Source organism: Anguilla anguilla, chromosome 9, assembly GCF_013347855.1.
Source record: "Anguilla anguilla isolate fAngAng1 chromosome 9, fAngAng1.pri, whole genome shotgun sequence".
Taxonomy (NCBI): domain Eukaryota; kingdom Metazoa; phylum Chordata; class Actinopteri; order Anguilliformes; family Anguillidae; genus Anguilla; species Anguilla anguilla.
The window spans coordinates 23,289,642-23,308,786 of NC_049209.1; the positions used below are offsets into that span (position 1 = coordinate 23,289,642).

The 19,145-nt window shown below is 38.5% G+C and overlaps 1 protein-coding gene across 23 annotated transcripts in view; it reads right to left on the reverse strand.

Annotated features, from left to right (window-relative positions):
- Nucleotides 1–19,145, reverse strand: part of ntm (neurotrimin) — a 326,344-nt gene that overhangs the window by 53,967 nt on the left and 253,232 nt on the right. For all 23 annotated transcript variants that reach the window (XR_004766986.1, XR_004766985.1, XR_004766988.1 and 20 more), the window contains one exon: nucleotides 8,108–8,340. Coding sequence is in view for 19 of the 23 variants with exons in the window: in XM_035434122.1 (XP_035290013.1) it covers nucleotides 8,108–8,340 (233 nt within the window). In the remaining 4 variants the exon portion in view is untranslated. The remainder of the gene's footprint in view (nucleotides 1–8,107; nucleotides 8,341–19,145) is intronic.

Here is a 19,145-nt window from a genome sequence, read left to right on the forward strand (position 1 = left end):
ACTATTCTGAAGAGACTCAAAGCTTCCATGTCACAACAGGTGAAGTTGTAGGCATGTAGAAAGCTTTAGTCCAGAATTAAACTGGAATTCATGTACCACAAGCTTACACATAAACTGGAGATGCTTGAGATTGTGTATGGTTTTGGGGGTGTTGGGTGTTCACTGTTTGGGGGTGAATTGCAAATAGGGTGGTGCATCCTGTGCGTATTTAACTTGAAATATAGTAATAAGTGAAACTGTTTTTTGATCAGACGCCACATGAAATGCTTACAGAAAAAACTAATAAAAGACACTTTTCTATTGGGTGTTCATGGGGAATCTGAAGCTTGGCCATGCAGCTTCCATGTAATCAAAAACCCCATCACCTGATCACATAGAAGCTGCACTGCCTGTCATATATCAACACCCAATAGATAGATGTGAGTGGCAATGTTTTTCCCAGCATTTCACATGGCCTCAGAAGTTGAGATTCACTGCCATGTCAGGTGTGCTTAAAGAAAAAGACAAAAACAAAGCTGAATTGTCACCTGGCACCAATGACTATCCATGCACTGAAATATTAATGTATAATTCTCATTATGGTTTATCGCCAAGCCCCAATTATAAACATCACAAAAATACTAAAACAAGGGGAAATAATTTCATTCGATTGCTTACATTTTGTCCAGGTGCACCTCTACAGTTGTTTGGGTATTTCAGAGAACAGCAGCTTTCTATTCATTTCCTTATTTGTTTATTTTGGTGGCATGTTGTAGTAGCCACAAGCTTTGCGTAAGATCAAATTATTTCAACATGATGGCCGATACTCAATTTCCACCAGCAAAGTGTACGCCCCAAGGTAAAACCACGTCTAACAAAATCGGTTACACCCCCTACTGCGCAAGCCTAGAGCTGATGTTGATGCACCTTGTCACAATCATGGTCTGATGTTGAAGGTGGGAAAAAAAAGCACTGAAAAATAGCTAGCACATTGCAACTGTTGAAAAGCCCCTTTCTCGTGTTTAATTAATATGTACATGCACATACATTTGGTGGGGAATTTGCCAATAAGGTGATGTAAGGCAAACATTAGAAAGCACAGGAGTCAAATAGAAAGGATTGCTGAAATTTGTCAACAGCATATTAGAACTGAGTGGTAGTTAGGGCAGAGAGGTGACAAGAATAGTGTTAAACATAGTCAATGGACTCAGGAGATGAAGAGGACAAAGAGGTATATAAATTAGTTCCCCTTTTACCAGGCTGACTCATTTTTCTATTTATTAATTTTCAAAAAGAATCACTGTGACAGTGAGACTGCAAGAATCATCTAGGTTACACCAAATATCAAAAATCATAATATCGTAATAATGGCTGATTGAAATTGTGGTTGTGGCTTTGTGAAGTTATTATAAATGTATTAATTCACAGTCTACTTTTTTGAAATGACAGGATTATATGCTCATTAATTGTGGTGAGGAGGTGAAAGACAGTAAGTTTAACCTTGCAATGGTGAAAATTTTGTGTACTGACTGAAAAGTGCTGTTTGTAACCCAGACACTGTAAGTTTAATTACCAAATGAAAACCAGCCATTTTACCCTTGCCCTGTAAATATAAGACATGTACTGTATGTCACCCTGCATAAAGAAATTTGCAATATAAATTACACATGATATATTTATAGTAAAACTCAGACCTCATATTATGAATAGTTTTATCAAAATGACACCATTCTGTCATTTCTGTCTTTCTATTAAACATTTGTGAGTGAATCAATACAGCCACACTCTCTTTGTATGCTACTTATTTCAAAGAAAGAATTCAATGGCTTCAATGAGCATGTCCAGCTGGTAAAAATGCATATGCATTCCAGTGGTGAAATTCTTCATAGATTTGAACCCCCCACACACACTTTCCATTGAAGCATCCCAACTCACTGGCAATCAACCCTTCCTTCTGATTGCCATGGCAACTGAGCCAATCTTTAATCGTCCTATTTGCTAAATGCCTGAGCAGTTGCTGAGCAGTTCTGCTTGGAGTACAGATTTACCTACCAAGGCCAGAATGTTGAATGGGGAAAAAGAGTGTGACTACAGTAGTAAGTGTACTGAAAAGGTTGAATGGGAACAATAAAGCTAAGCAATATATATACAGTTACTGTAAATGCAAAAGTACTGGGACAGTGACACAATTTATGTTGTTTGACCCTGTACTCCAGCACATTGGATTTGAAAGTTAATTCTTTCCTTGTCTTTTCTTGTCCATGAACTAATGGTGGAAAGACATACAGCTAGCCAAGAAACTGCTGAACAGCCTACTGTCCAATTATTTTCGCTCCCCTAAAAGGGGGGAACTATGAATAAAAAGGGCTGAAATTCCAACACGGTTAGTCCAATATGGATAAAAAAAACCCTTCAATTAAAGCTGTGTCTGTGTTTTAACCTCATACTCATAGTTTTATTTCTTTAAAAAAAGAAATCATCTATAAAAGACTGTATCATCTAGGCTGAAGTCTTGTCTAGTCCTTGGCACGTAAACTGTTACTCTTCAGGAATGATCGAAAAGAGGATATCGCTCATTATCACTAAAAATAAAATAAACAAACAGGAAGTCTGCTTAGCCTGAGCATGGCTAATATGCGACCCTTATCATTCCAAGTCCTATTGCCATTTTGAATACCAATGCACCAGAAAACTACAAACAGCAGCAGCTAGGCTGCCAGGTAGGATCTAAAGCATATGATAATTCTGGGTAGGGAAAGTTTGAAAACCAGAGTTCTTAATGCAATGCACAGTGTTGGCCATTCATATGACAGTTATTGATTGGTGCTGGAGGGCCTTATACTGTAAAAATGGTCAGTGGATCAAGAAACAGTAACAATTCTATTCAGTAAAAAAATGAAGAAAACAACTAAGTCCTCTTAAGGGATATATGATTTACTGTTCAATCCGAAACAATATCATATTTTTTCCTTTCTGTAATATACAGTATGATTCGTCTGTGTTACCGTGAATCCACATGCCTCAGGAACCACTAACCACATGGTTTTTATCTTGAAATGTGTTTTTTCCCTAAGTTTGCAGGGTAAAATGATGATAAAGTGGTTGTGGATATACAGTAATAAACTTGGCTCCCTACAGAGAAAGCAAAATATATGGTCTCGCTCTTGTGTTTTTTCAGCACCCCACAAACACACTCTTAATTAAAGAAGACAAATTCTCAAATGTAAATACTGTTTCTCTCCGGTTGCTTTGTGCGGTGCATATTTCAACACATTTCATTTTTCAATTTTTCAGACAATATAAAACAAATATGAATACTTAAGTATATTTCCATACACAAGAATGAACAACTTATCACACCTCATAGACTAATTCCTTATTTATAATAAAAATCCCTTAAAGAGCAAACCAGCCCCCCCCCCCCCCCCTCCAAAGATATTTCTTCTGAAAAATTGTACTCATTTTACAAATATCCCATTGACTGCTAGCTGAAAAATACAAACAAATACTATGCATCCTATTTTTTTTTCTTACAAATTTAGCTCCCAACGTGGGGCTGAACATGGCTAATTCCCACCCAAATTTGGGATGTCCCATTATCTGCAACCATAGCCGCATTCCTGCAAGAACCCCACTGCTGGATTGAGGAGGGTAGTCATCCAAGGTTCTCCTCCAGAATATGAGGTGTCACCAGCTGCTTCTTTTCTCAGCGCACACTACGGTCAAGCTTGTACGGTGTGAAGTCAGAGAAAGATCTTTCATAGGCAGCTACTAAGCATAGTCAGCAATGGCATACATCCTACTATTTTTACCGGAATAAATAATTATATGAAGCCAGGCTCAGCTGCACTTTGAACTACATATAAGCAGTCTCACAGGGGGGCATTTTTTTGCCTGTGGAAATTGTTGAAGATCCTTATGATCAAAAGCTCCTCTGCATTACTATACAACACAAAATACAGCTGAAGTGTCATCTGGGCTGAAAGATAATATGTAGCACAGAGCACCCTCCCAGCAAAGAGACAAACCAATCAAAGGAAGGAAGGCAGCAAATGAAAGCCCTTGATCTCTCAAAAAGTACGTCACGCATATATGCGTTTATCTGTCTTGAAATCTGAGCCATCTGTAACGAACGTGCAAGTTAATTAGCAGGGATGCACATGTGGTCCCCAAACACCGCCCACCCCGTCCCCCACCCCAAATTCATTTCTACATCTCATGCTGCCACTCTTCAGTGCACTGCCACTAAGAATTGACATGCCCATCAATCACTGAATTCCACAGATTAACCAAAAAAAAAAAACTGCAAAAACTGTTTCTCAAAGGTGCAGCACAACTTAAAACGGCTTTAATTATGCGATTACCCACTTCACTAAATCGTGGGATACTAATGGCACCAGCGGTGAATTTTTCAAGATTAAAAATACAGAACCCATGTACTTCTAATGAAACTGTTGACAACATTATACAATAATTCTGATGCACAAGCTAATTAATTAACAATTAGAGCAACAACAAAAAAGAAATATAGCTGCATGCAGAAATGTCGGAGGCCAAGCACCAAGGGTGAGCTGTAGCGCGTTAGGTGGAACTTTGTCATGGCTGAGAACCTAATCCAAATACCATCCATACAAACTTGGGTGTGTATTGGATATAAGAGTACATCTGTAATAATTATTGGCAAATTGCAAATTTGAAGTGCTGTAGCGTAAAATGAAATGCAATGACAGTAATAATTTTTGCAATTTTGCAGGTAGCACAGAGTGTTAATGGCACAAAATTTGATAAACACGATTTACATTTGTCCCTTTTCATTTTTCATATTTCAAAAAATTTGAAATAGAAGCTGGATTTGCAGGAGGAGTGGTCAAATATAATTTACCACAATTTATGTATATCCATATTTAATTATAGTTAAGAATCTGGGACTGATGTGAATGTGCTTCTCAGGACACTTGGCGGGAAGCTTCTGAAGGTTCCTATCAAATTTCATAAAATGTGGCCTAATGGAGCCTATGCAAATTAGTATTGTTTTGCATAGTATTGTTTTCCCTACAGGCAATATTGCACTATAACACTGTGAGCCTGAGAATGCTTGTCCACACTATGGGTTTCTATCATCCAATGAAGTATCATTGCAATCGACTATGATGTTATTTGTTCAGAATAAGGAAGAATACGTAGATGAAATTTGGTGCATGTACATGCAACGGTATGGTTGGAATTTTTTCAATGTTGCAATTTTGTAGGTGGCGCTGCATGCTGAGGTGCTCTACATTCATTCCAACTCCTCACCTCAGCAACACCTCATCCTCAATCTGGATGCTACAGGAGAGCTAACTCAGAGCACTTCTGCTGCACGAAACCAAGGGGTATCCCTAAATAATCTCTTTCTCTCAATAGCGACATTGAGTTGGGAGAGCAGAATCTTACGAAACAAGATGTAAAGAATCTGCCCCTTCCTCACCACCTGTTCTACATGATTCCGAGTCCAGTTCCAGGTACTCTTGCACCTAGACTATTGCAAATTCACTTCTCACCAATCTCCCTGTCTGTGCCACTCCTACACCCCTAGAGCTAACACAGAAGACAGCTGCAAGACTTGTCTACAATCTTCCCAAGTGTGCTCATGTCACACACCTCCTCGTCTCACTTCACTGGCTGCCTATTACAGCTCACATCAAGTTTAAAACTAGCCTACAGGGCCATTAATGGAACGGCTCCACCATGCCAGATCTCCTTCATATGCAATCTGGGATCTACAGTAACTGGCCATCCACTCCCTCTGTAGTCGCTACTTCCAGTCTTGATGACTGTCGGTGCTAGCCCACAATGGTAGAACAAACTTCCCACGGTGGTAAGGACCTCAGAATCTTCCATCTTCAATTGCAGACTGAAGAGCTATTCATTTTTAATGAAGTTGCACTGCATTTTGGTTAACCTCCCAACCTCACCCCCAAGCAATCTGACCTTTTGTATTAATTCTGTATATGCTAATTTTATGATTTTCTGTTTTTACTCTTAGGGCTTGTTATGGATGTAATATTCATGTATTCAGGATTTGTATTTTTGTCATTGGTTATCATGGTTAATTTGCATTCATGCTTTAGTGATGCTATATAAATGTCAATCTTCCCATTTCCTGTTTTTGGCTGGACTGCAACAGCGGGGCCAGACCTATAAACGTGAATGTCTGCGACTGAGTGATTGAATGATGAAGTTACACCATCGGTCGGCCGAGTTATGAAGTTACACCATTGGTCGGCCGGATGAAGTGTGTTAGGTCCAGCCATATATACTAGGTTTTGACCTGGTCTTGTTCTTTGTGTCTTTGCCACAATTTCTCTGTGTAAAGAACAACACAGATACAATTGAATTAAACTGAATTGAGTATATGCTTGCTGGTAAGGGAATGTTGTTGGCCAGGTCATACAGTATTCTCCTGCATTTGAAGTCACTGTGGATCAGAGTGTCTGTTAAACGAATGTAATGCAATGTAATAGGAGAAAACAATAACGTAAAAAGCCATAACTGTCTATTTTGTAGCCCCAAACAGAATGCTTCTGAGTGCAAGCTCTGCAACACTGAAAAGCCGAAATGTTCTTTTCATGCTCAGAGTAACTCTCAACAGAGTTATCCTTCATGCTTCAACTGAAAAACAAACAAACAAACAAATAAAGATATTGCTTGTCATTGTGCACCTGCCGTAGCATTCAAGACAACAGACTGCATACTCCCGCTTGAATACACATCTGTCTTTGCCCAGGGGCACATGATGACTTTTTATTTATTTAACTGAACAGTTAGGACAAAGCTCATAGAGTCACATTTATTTCTTTTCTACTCTAGTTTTTGTATAAATTCAGTACTGGTACAAATGATGGAAATACTGCATTCATAAACATGAGTTTGACAACTCATGCAATATTTTGACTCATCTCATCTCAACAATGTCTCATTTTGTTATAAACGTAATATGTAATAAATGTAATATCAACATAAAACAAAAATCAAGAAACAATTGGAATTTGTGTTAAACAAGTAATAATCAGTACACTTGCCGATATGTATTAGTTCGTACCCACATAATTGAGCTCTCTGCTGTATCTTTCCCTTGTAAATTCTTTGGCCAGTGTTTGTCTACATAAAATTATAATATTCATGCAAAGAAAACTTTTTTTGGCTGGTACACTTCATTTCAAACTACTGATGGACACATACAGTAATGTCATTACATTAAAGTCATGGTAATGAAGATAACAGCAGAAGAAAGAGCACATATAAAAGTTTTAAAAGTAATATGTTTCTTTAAACACAGTGTTTCCAGAATTTGAGCCAGTACTGCATGTACATAGGCTTTTTCCATTTCTGAGCTCACCAGTGCTCTCTTTCTTCTTAATAATTTTCCAAATAGTTGATTTTGGTTACCCTAAGGTTTGGCCTATGTCTGAGGCTTTTTTTATTTATTTCTCAGCCTCATAATGGCTTCCTTGACTGTCATTGGCACAATCTGGTCCTCATGATGACAAACACCAGTAACAGACTACAAAAGCAATCAAACGTCTAGAATGAAAACTAGACGCTGAAAGCTCTCTTATACCCACACTAAGGAAGCAATTGAACACACTTGACTAATCAGAAACACCTGTGATTCCATTTGTACCAGACAATATGGTGCCCTGAAATGGGGGGACTATTTATAAAAAGTGCTGTAATTTCTACAAGGTATGTATAAAAATGCGCTTAAATAAAAGATGAGAATGTGCACATTAACCACATGTAAGTTTCTGGAAATTGTAATCATCCAATGTAACTCTCTAATCACCGCAAACACGTGCACCCCAAACCCAAGTAAGGGGCACTACAGTTTACTACCCCCTCTGCCAATGCACCTACCTGAGGCCATTCTATGCACCATAAGCCAAATGTGGTCTACAATTGTGGACTTACATCTGTAGTTGCTACTAATTATTATTTTTTTGCTCTAGTAATCTCATGCCATTGCGCATGAAGAAAGAGTAGATTCCCTAATATATTCACAGAAACAAACATAAAGGCAGACATATGGGAATTTAATGGTACCAACAGGAACATGGCATGCTACGGGTGAACACTACGTCTGCGTTACCCTGGACGATGACGTGGACCGATGTTGTCCGTGGCCGGCTGCGTGTCTGTACCGCACAGGTGTACGGTCCTTCATCGGACATGTCCACGTTCACGATTTTTATGGTGAACTCTTCCTCGTTCAGGACCACCAGGCTCACCCGTGGATCCACTGACCACTTGTCTTCTCCCGCATACAGTATACTCGACCGATTCAGCCAGGCCGTGCGTGTCACTGCAATTCCCTGTGAACACCTATACACACAGAACAAAAACACATCAGGGAAGACTGAACAACAGATGTGTGAATTAAATATTGTATGTGGTGTATCAGTTATCAAGTTTATACATTTACAGGAATGGTCAGGTAAATACAATGGCCCTTCCAGTGCATTGAAGCTTGAGCCCTGCCATGAAACACTTTTAACTGTGAGTGAGTAACTGTAAACAGGACATCTAAGCTTTAGTCTTGTTAAACCTCAAAAATCTGAAATTGCTACAGATCGTGGGTGATATGTCCATTCCTGCACTGCACCCTAAACTAAACATCATATATATATATATACACATATAAACACAAAACTGTTCGTAAACAATTAAGAGTTGTGTCGTGAGGCACATTTTCCAGAAATGGCCTTGGGGCACTCATACCTAGAAGGCAAGGTCAGTGTCAATTGTTTCATAGATTACAGGGTAATCAACAATACCACATGCTGGTAAAGTCCACACCATAGTGCATACAGGCCGCAGTATATTGGCCCAACACCCTATGAAGTGAGTGCGTATATAAACATAAATCTAGACGTTACAAAGATACCTCACAGACAGTATACCTCATGGACCGGTACTGGGTGTGAAAGTGTGCGGAAATTTACAACAGAGGTCATATTCAGGATGTGTGCGCTGAGGGTAAGCCAAGGCACAGCCCATCTGATTCAGCACCAACTCATTGTTTGGAACAGATGTCTTGGTCACAAGTCAAAGCAGAAGCATGTGTTCCAAAACACGCACCTTATGTTTCCTGTTTTTCTTTTTTAATCCACAGGAAAGATTTATGGATAAATGTACATTTGAACTCTTATTGTTTCTGTACAATACAGAAAAATACACTTGGGAGGTTACTTTTCATGTTTTTAGTCAAACATTTGGATCTGGAATGGTTCTTTAAGCATCCTTTCCATTAGTGGTGGCAAGGATTCCTTCAGCAGTTGACAGAAGAAAACTAAGACTGGCCTGTAATGATTAGTCAAATTTAAAGACCAAATATCAACTAAATACAGGCCTGAATAGATGCTTAATAACCTCTTCACTATTTCTGATGAGTTATTTCATTACATTTAATGAAATGTGATCTGATTATCAGCTTTACGTAAAAAGCAATCTTTTTAAATTGACAGAGGTGTCTTTTTCTCAGTGGCAATTTACAACATTGCTAAACTTTATCTAATCAAAGCGGAACTGGAAACCCTCAACAGCGATGTATAACTTAATAACAAGTATTTTAATTAAGAAAATACATAAGTGTCTGCCATGATGGAATAATTCAGCACTGCTCCTTCCATGATAAAGAACCTTTGGCTGGAACAAAAAAAATGAAGCTTTAATTAAAGTTTATAGTTAAGAGCCTAGATCGTTAACTGGAGGGAGATGTGCCATTTCTCAACAGAATGAGCATTTTCTAGTACATTAAATATTGTAATCTATTGAGTTTTCAAATCCCCTTCGTTCCTACACAGGCTGTCACAAAGAACCTTGTAATGTTGTGCTTGCTTAATATTGCATACATTCTTATGCTCACAAATGGCTCCAATATTCCTGTTTAAATAGCCCAATCATTACCCCAATGTACAACATTAACTGAACCTACAGTAAACGGTTCTGGTTATGAACCTATCCCATAATCAGCAGTCTACCACTGCATCAATGATGATTATGTCATTTAATAACAGAAATTGTTATTACATTCAATATAATGATAAAGATAGCAAATTAAAAGCGAGAATGTTCAACAACCTTGTAAAGGCTACACCTGAAAAACAAGCAGCATTCTGTTATTTGTTATTGAAGAGTGTGCCATGGTCAATTAGAAAAGCATTGAAGATCTTGTTTTTGTCTTTTTGACCGAATGAAACCTGTCCATACTGTAGTACAGAGAAGCCGCTTGAACTACTTAACTAATGTCTGAAACAGATATGCTCAGAGTTGTGGGGGAATCTGATCAATAAGAAACTTCCCTTAAAGGACATCTGAAATAACTCAATATAATAATAGCACAGAGCCAGCATCTCTCAGTTGTTACTGCAAACGGGCAGGAAAGAAGCTTGAACATCAGTGTTTGATATGCAATATTCTTTGGAGCTGTCAAAACGAATCTGTCAAGGTCAGAAATGTAATGTTTTGAACAGGCAATTTCTGCAGATGGGTTCTGTTTTAAAGCACAACCTTCAGCACCAAAGTACAATGGCGACGAAGACAAAGGCAAGCCTTAAATATTAGAACAAAAAAAAAACCCAAATGTTTCTCGTCATAAATTGGATTCAGGAAAGCGTCTGCATATGCTGAAGTCAGAAACAGACATATTACCTTTGATCACTATGCAGAAAACAGAAAGGGAACCATCAGCTCTTTGTCAACTATATATCACAAAACATCAAATATCCACCTCTCTCCAACAATGAAAGTTTCCCCATTAGTTGCTAATATAAACAATCATAAAATACACAATTCTCAGCAGTGGCTAAATGAGCTGCACTTCATTTAATTCAGTTTGACTGTTTTATTTCTCCAAAGGGCAACCAACAAAACACCAGGGACATACTGAAATACATGCACCAGACTATTCTTTTGCTGGCAGCAGTAGAGCCAAGGGCATCCAATACCAGGGGAATACAGGAAAAAGGGGAGGAATCCTAGGACAAATTCCCACTGCATCAGGCAGCAGTTCAAGCCATAAGAATTTGTATGATTAGTTTTTGTCCATGGGGCCTTCCACATGATGCTGACACCATTTTTAGGGAAACTAAGACTTGGGAAATAAAAAAGTTCCCTTCTTACACAACTGGTTATTTCTACTCCTGCCGAGAAATTTTCAGGTAAATCGCGCATTCATTATGTTCCCTCATACGCTATGACAAATTTCTCCCAAGGCGAACATAAGGGAAGGAAAAGAGGTCTGCACCAGGATTCACTGCCAGCAGTGAATAAATAAGACACATTACGGGGTGGGAGACACTCAAGGTTGCGGGAAGACGCGTTAGCGGAGCTTCAAGGGGATTTGGATACAATACCAAGGAGGACGTGCTTTGCGGTATTTCGCAGTACATAAAGACGGTCATTTAGTGGGAGTACATACTGTATCTAGGTGGTTATGGAATCACATAGTTACAATCCAAACAAAGGTAATGTACAGAAACTTTAATATGGGGTAAAATGACACAATGCGGTTCTGGTTTGTCATAACTTTGAGTGTGTTGAGTGAGTTACCGTGTTGTAACCAAATGACATTCCTGCTGATAGACCAATTAGCAATTTTCAAAGAACAGTCTTCAGAGCTCATAATCACACATTGTCATGACTGAAGTTGAATGTCTGTAGCTCTGTCCATTCAAATGCATGCACAAAAGCAATATCCACATAATATCCACCATATCTCGCATGCTTATACACACAATATATAATGAATAGTTTTTCTTATCGCTGTTTCACAGACAGCACACCAGTTGAATCAACAAAAGCTGTATATCCAGCATAAATTAAATGGCCTAATGCAAAGATGAGAGATTAGACTGAACTTCTACCCGCTTGTTCAGTTATGACACATGAATGTAAAATTATAATAAAAAATACATTACAAATGTCTTCACAATTCAAATGAGGAGTGCATTTTTCAGATGATTTTCATCACTGTTGTATATCTTTGGAGTTAAAGTTTAATGCTATGTGCTTAGAGGAATGTTCAGAAGGAATATAAGAATGTATTCTTTTAAATGTATTGGAATTGTTTTTTTTTTTTACATAAATAAAACAAAAAAGCATTCAGTAAAGGAATGTGTGCAGATATGCTGTAATTCTTTCTTCAATTGTAATTACATGAAAAACATTTCCTGCTGCACTTGGCTGTTCTTACTGGTCCAAGATTTCCAGAAAGACATTTAAGATTTTCATATAGGGCTCTGCAGGGAATATCAAATGTGTTCTGAAAAATCAAGCTTATTACTTTGTAGATTTTAGACATAATTCAGCTTGCTAAGTAGACTAACTTCAAAGGAGATGTTGGCTACATTAGTACATACTGTAACCTACAATACTTCCAATAATTCCATTCTAAAAACAGTCCAGCATAATCACTAGCCCCAAGGAAAATATCTGCAAATATGCTAATGTAATAGTACATATATTCATACTGCATATTGTTCTTTTAATTCTGATCTTTAACATTCATAATTTGTAAGAGCAGTAAAAACAGGAAACCCATTCATATTTAGTTTTAATGATATTTGTTCATATTAGTGATGGATTAGACAATATGCTCAAAACTGTCATCTTAAACAATTAAATGACAGTGTTTGAAATTAGATAGTGTGTTGTAAAACGAGTGTTTAAAATGCTGTACTCATACAAATTATATAAGGAAGGCTAATCATACGCATTTGTACATTAGCCGATAAAGAATATCATCTGTACCAGGATGTGCTGGTAAATATAATTATTTTGTGGTGTTACTTATTCTACAAAAACAAGTTTAGTGGAAGTTACATTTTTTTCTGTGTGACGTGCAATTTTTGAAAAGCTCATTGATGTACCCCATTCCCTCTGTCTCTGGAAGCACTGTGTGAGTTAAAGCTTGGACACCATTTAAAGCACTGAACACCATTACTGTCTGCCCAGATGCACTCAGAGGAATTGATTGTATCTATGCTCCACTGATCCCCCATCACTCAACGAGCATATATGCACAGACTGAGTGAAAGTCCTGAAGACACTATAAGTAACCAAGGTCCACATGTGATGTCTTCTTCAGGAACAGCCTTTTTTTTTTTTTAAAAAGGTGAAAGATGGGGATCAGAAGATCAAGTTAGCATCGGCTAAAGGCCAGAATGAAAACCACAGAGCAGTCATTGTTACAGAACAAGGTATGATTTGGTTATAAGCATTGCTGTGTTTTGATTTGTAAGCTAAGCTTCAAAACACTGTCATTCCTACCCACTTAGACACTTAACACTTACTGTAGTGCAAGCTGTCAAAAGCCACATGTTTATGTTTAACATATGCGGCTATTATCATGTGATAATAGGTAGCTCACTTCATTTGTATGGGAACTTTTAATAAATATCCTACACAAGCAAAATTGAGAGCATGGGCATATGGCATTTTTACATTATACAAAATAATGAACAGTACATTATGTCTCTCAGTAAACTCCCATTTCATTGTTATTTATGGATATGCTTTTTTTCTCTGCTTGCAACTGGAATTTAAACTCTTTTGCCTCTATCTTTACAAGTAATTCCACATTTAAAAAAATGTTGTTCTGGTTGTTTAATAGGTGTAATATCCAGTATGTACGCATGAAATTAACTCACACTGTCTGAATGTCAGACAGCACAAACTCCTTAACTACTTATGATGCAACCAGATCCTAAATCAAGATGGAAATGTAATCATCCCACTTTATTTCTGTAAGGGCTGTGGCTAGAACACTTCAAACTGACTTGTGTCCCTTATAATGCACCCAAGGCTACAGTCAGGAAAAAATAATAAAACAAATTATTGATTTTAAATTAATATTACACATGGATGCCATACTGCAGCTTAAACTATTTTATTTATTTATTTGTTTTCTGAAAAAGGCAAGTGTGTGTTAAAAAATTATTCCTGGTAATGTAATACAGAGCTCCAAGCACAAAGCAGGTCAATGGTCCTATTTTCACACTGGGTGCGGTCCACGCGGCCGGGTGCATGCGCTAGTGTTTATTTTCTCTCACACAGAGGCATCCCAGCTGCCTTTTAAGGAACTCCTAATTTTCCGCAACCCCGCACGACTCCTCCATTCAGGGGGCAGAGACTGGCAAAGAATGGCGCATTCAGCAGAGCCCACAGGGAAATATCCAAAGATGGCAGAACAGCAGTCGTTTATTTCTTAATATCAGGAACACAAATATAAGGCCTGCTGTTTTGCCCTTGCCTAAATCACAGTTTACACAAACTGAAGAGTACCATCTGCTAAAGCAGGTGTCTTGTTTTTGTTTTATCACTTTCACTTTTTTTGTGGAAGTGATTGTGAAACGTTTAAATTAATTATTTGCCGAGTCACAAGAAAAGGTTTGATATCAAGGCAGTCAAACAGGACCACGATTTTTTCTGGGTTGATTTTTTGGAAATAAATCTCCAGGCAAACAACATTGACCGAATTGTTGCTGGAATGAGAGAGGGAATTCATTATTCTTTTTTTCCTGCTGTTGATGTGAATTGATTTAGCATCGAGACATCCAGCGGTAATAAATAGCTGTGTATAATGCAGAACCCTGGAGTGCTTCCAAACTACATTATTCCCTCAGATTGCCAGGATGTTGATGTGCATTAAGAATGCATCCCAGTGAACGGCAATCCATTTGCAAAGGGGATCTTCTTTGTACTCAACCACGAATCGTGGATTTAGATTCATCTTTCATGAGGAGGTCGGGTTCACAAAATGTGTTTGAAGAATCCAAAATCAGAGGAAGGATGGAAATGTTTGCATTTAATAAGTATACGTCGACCCTAGTGTAATCTTTATTATTTAGTGAGGGCACCAGAGTTCTGTCTCCAAAGTGCCAATTTAACTCCAGGCAGGACAAGCACGATTCTGCCTTGTCCCTTGTGCACCTTGGTGACCTAATCATGTCTGCTGTAAAATGCATCCATTACCCATCATGAAAGCATCTTAGAAGAAAAAACCGCGATGCATTTTAAAGCAAGATTATTTGCTTATGATGAAGAGATGCACCGTGATCAAACATTAAGATTGGTTGTTCAGAAAAGGTTATGACCATTTTTTAATTGAATATATTAGGAATATGGTTGATTTTTAAATAAAAATGGCCACCAAGAACTGTGTGAATGTGAAAAGGCATGGTGTATTTTATTATACAGTAGCCTACTGTAATTCAAAAGCTGAGGAACATGTCACTTACTACATGTCAAAAGAAATCATATGTATCTCAAAATTCCATTAGCCAATTGTCAATCTATTAAAATTCTATTTATAACTAGAAAGCTGTTTTTGAGTGTATATGCACATATTGACTCAAATATTGATATTAACATGTTCAGGGGTATAAAATGCAATGAATCCCAGAGTAAAGGGATATTTACAGACACCTAGTCCAGTCCAGATACACCATCTACTATTTAATTTTGCTGAGTAATCATTTTCTTTTTTCTTTGCAAGTTAAGAACCCCGTTTCTAAGGTAATTTTCTTTCAAATTCAAAGCAATTTCATAGTGAAAGAAAGGGTGAACAATTAGAAGAGTGTGCAATTACTTTTTCACGAGTGATATGGGTGTTTTTCATTAAATAAATGAAATATTAGTTTTAAAAATGTTTTGTGCTTACTCAGTTTCCCTTTGTCTAATGTTACATTTTGTCTAAATATCTGAAACCATTCAGTGTGACAAATATTAAAGAATAGAATTGAATTTTTTCATGGCATGATACATACACTAACATTAACTACGCATTAACAAAGCAACCTGCGGCAGCTAGCTGACTAGCCAGCCGTCTCTAGACAACCTCCAGCTTACAAAAATAGACAACGGCCTTGTTGCAGACCCACTTTAACCAAGGTCGACAGCCAAGCAGGTGAGCAACGTGATTTTGTGCACATTAACAACAAACAAGTTGTGGCAGCTAGCAGACAGCTACACTGAATATAAATATATGTTTACATAAATGACTATTTGTAAATGTTAAAAAGGGTAAATAACTGATTTTGTAATAGTGTAAATGATCTGCATTTTGTAATAAAGGTGTATATTTTGACAAACACCTTTTGTTTTGATTTATAACAGCCAGTATATTTAAATTACCAGTTATTATAATGAATGCGCATTTTCTATTAAATCAGCTCTATTGTTCAGACATTCCATTTCTAGAATCTGCTATGGTGCTCACCTGATGAGCAGGGAATTCACCTGTAGCCTTTAGCCAAGCATTAGCCTAAATAATACACTTTTTCTGTGCAGTTTTGCAGCCACTGACTCCTTCCGCTATAGTGATGACCCAGACTGACCCCTCATTCCAGTTACTATGGTGATCTCGAGGTCTATGCAGGGCCAGTTACTTGGACAATCCCACATGCTCGAATGCACATCAGAGTGATATTTAGAATTACTGCTCAGGACCCTTATGTCATCACTGTCATTCATTTACCTACAGTGCCATGAAAAAAGCATTTGCTGCCTTCCTGATTTCCTCTATTATTGCATATTTGTCACACTGAATGGTCTCAGATCTTCAGACAAATTGTAATATTAGACAAAGGGAAACTGAGTATTATATGTATTTTTCTATTCCATTTAATTAAAGAAAAAAGTTATCAAACACCCATGTGAAAAAAATGTGTCAAAATATATCAGCCTGGGACTCCACTGAACCGCAGCTAAAACCATTAGAACACTTGGAACAGCGGTGAATCTTCCCAGGAGTGGCCAGCCTGCCAAACTTTCTCCAAGGGCACAGTGATAACTCATCCAGGAAGTCACAAAAGATCCCAGAAGAACACCCAAAGAACTGCAGGCTACTCTAGGCTCAGCTAAGGCCAGTGTTCATGACTCCACAATAAGAAAGCATCTGGGCAAAAATGCAATTCATGGGGGAGAACAGCAAGGCGGAAACCACTGCTAACCCAGAGAAACACCAGTGCTCACTGTGATTGTGAGTCCCAACCTAACCCTAACCCAACCAGTGACCTGAACCAGCTGTGATAAATGCACAGACCATCAACACAACATCTCAGCTCAACTGCAGGACTGCTGACTGACATGTCAGAGGATGTGGTATTTAGTCTGTGCACTCCCAGACTGGCAGAACATGTTGTCAGCTGTGTGACTGGCCCAACAAATTGTATTGGGAGTGAAAAACTTTTAAACCCCCCCCCCCCCAAAAAAGGGTAAAATTTTAATGATCGCAGCAATACCAGTTGCTGAATCTATTTTTAGCCTGCCCTGCCCCAATTACTCAAACAAGCACAATAATCAGCAAAAAGGTTCAGGAATGGATGTGTATAATACATGTGAAAGGAGAGAATGGACTTTCATAAATGAGCTCTATCAATTGCTTTAGATATTGAAGCTTAATCAAAACATATTTTAAAACATTTTTGAATGACTGCCTATTCAATCCTTACCTCTGCTTCTTTCATTACAGTGTTCAATTTGTTAAATAATGGTTTCAACATTGTACTGTGACTTGAGCTTGTGAAGGAACTGAAATGAATGAAAAAATGTTAAGGTGAAACAAAAAGAAAAAAATGAAAGAGAGTGGACAAAGAGCACGGTGGTCAGAATCAGCCGAAGGCACAGTGTGTGCTTTCATTATGTTTTCCTGAATGAGATCCAGACCTTTCCCGCAGTACCACTCATGTAATTTCGACACAGTCGGGCAGGAGTTTACTGGACGTCAATCCGAAAGGCATAAAATACAAAGAGACCGCCCATTATCTCAATAGCGAAGGGTAATTTAACAAATTTATGAAAAAGTGTAAAGAAAGAACTTAAAATTGGACATGGAGCTTTATTGGTTATATTGAGGCCTAAGCCCATGGCTGAGTCATTATTTTGTAATGAAAGGCAGGAGGTCCTTAGGCACCCCACTGAAAGGCGGCAAAACATGCTCAGTGTGCTCACTGCACCAGTGACAGAGGTCAGAACCAGGGCGTGAGGCGGAGCTGAACCGTGGGGCGCCTGTCCCGTTGCCGAGACTCCTGATGACACTGCCATCATTCCAGGGCACGCTGGGTGCTCAATGTGAGAACAGAGACAGCAAAAACACCAGCGGGGGGGGCAAGGTGCGCACATCTCTCTTTGACGTGAACAAGCAGAGGATGGGAGGCACTTCGCTGAGCACATGCTAAGCAGTACAGCGGGTCAAGGTCAACCACGTGCGGAAGCCACACGCATGAATCACATGGTCTCTCTCGCGGTTCGTTGCGCTGGGTCAATCAATAGGGCAATACCTTCTGCTCCCGGCGCGCGCCGTTTCATCAAGCTAACGAGAATGAGCGCAAACTGAATACATCAAACAAACAAACTGCTGTCGCGGAACACGGTGACACCGAGTCGGGCCAGGTGCACAAATCAAAACTGCCCAATGACACCATTCCCACGTAGCCATGTGTCGCCGGCCTTAAGAGGACCCAGAGGGGTTTCTGCTCGGAAAGAGAAACTTAGGGAAAGCATCAGGATGCACATGGCAGGCATTTATAAATCAGTTTCGCAACAGCAAACGCCTCACAATTGTGCGTGATTAATACTGCATGTCTAGATGGTCACATTTTCTGGAGAAGATTTTAAAATGCTCGACATATTTGTGTACTATTTTATTGAACTACACATGTTATGCGCTTATTTATTTTTGCACTAAAAAACCAGATAATTTATATTCACAAGAGCATATCCATGTTAAATAATGACAGTTTCAAAACAATGAATTAAGTGCTTTAAAATGAGGTTAAACTAAGATTTTACACCCACTGACACCCATTAAGTACCACCTCTGAAAGCTTTATTTTGGCTCTGAAAATCTGATCATACTGTACTAGCCCATAATTGCTGCCCCCAGCATTTTGTGAATACTGCAAATGGAAATTCTAATTTGTTGTGCGCACTGTAGGTCCTTTTACACTATGCAGTCCTTCAACACTGGGCACAATGGTGTCTGGACCTTTCACACCACCACAGACATTTAACAATAGGCTGTGAACACCATGGTCCCTCGCCCAAGTAGCTTTCTCAATAATCCTAATTTAGAGATTAAGTTCTCCATTTATAATTCATCAATTCCCTGTTGGCCTAAAGCATGA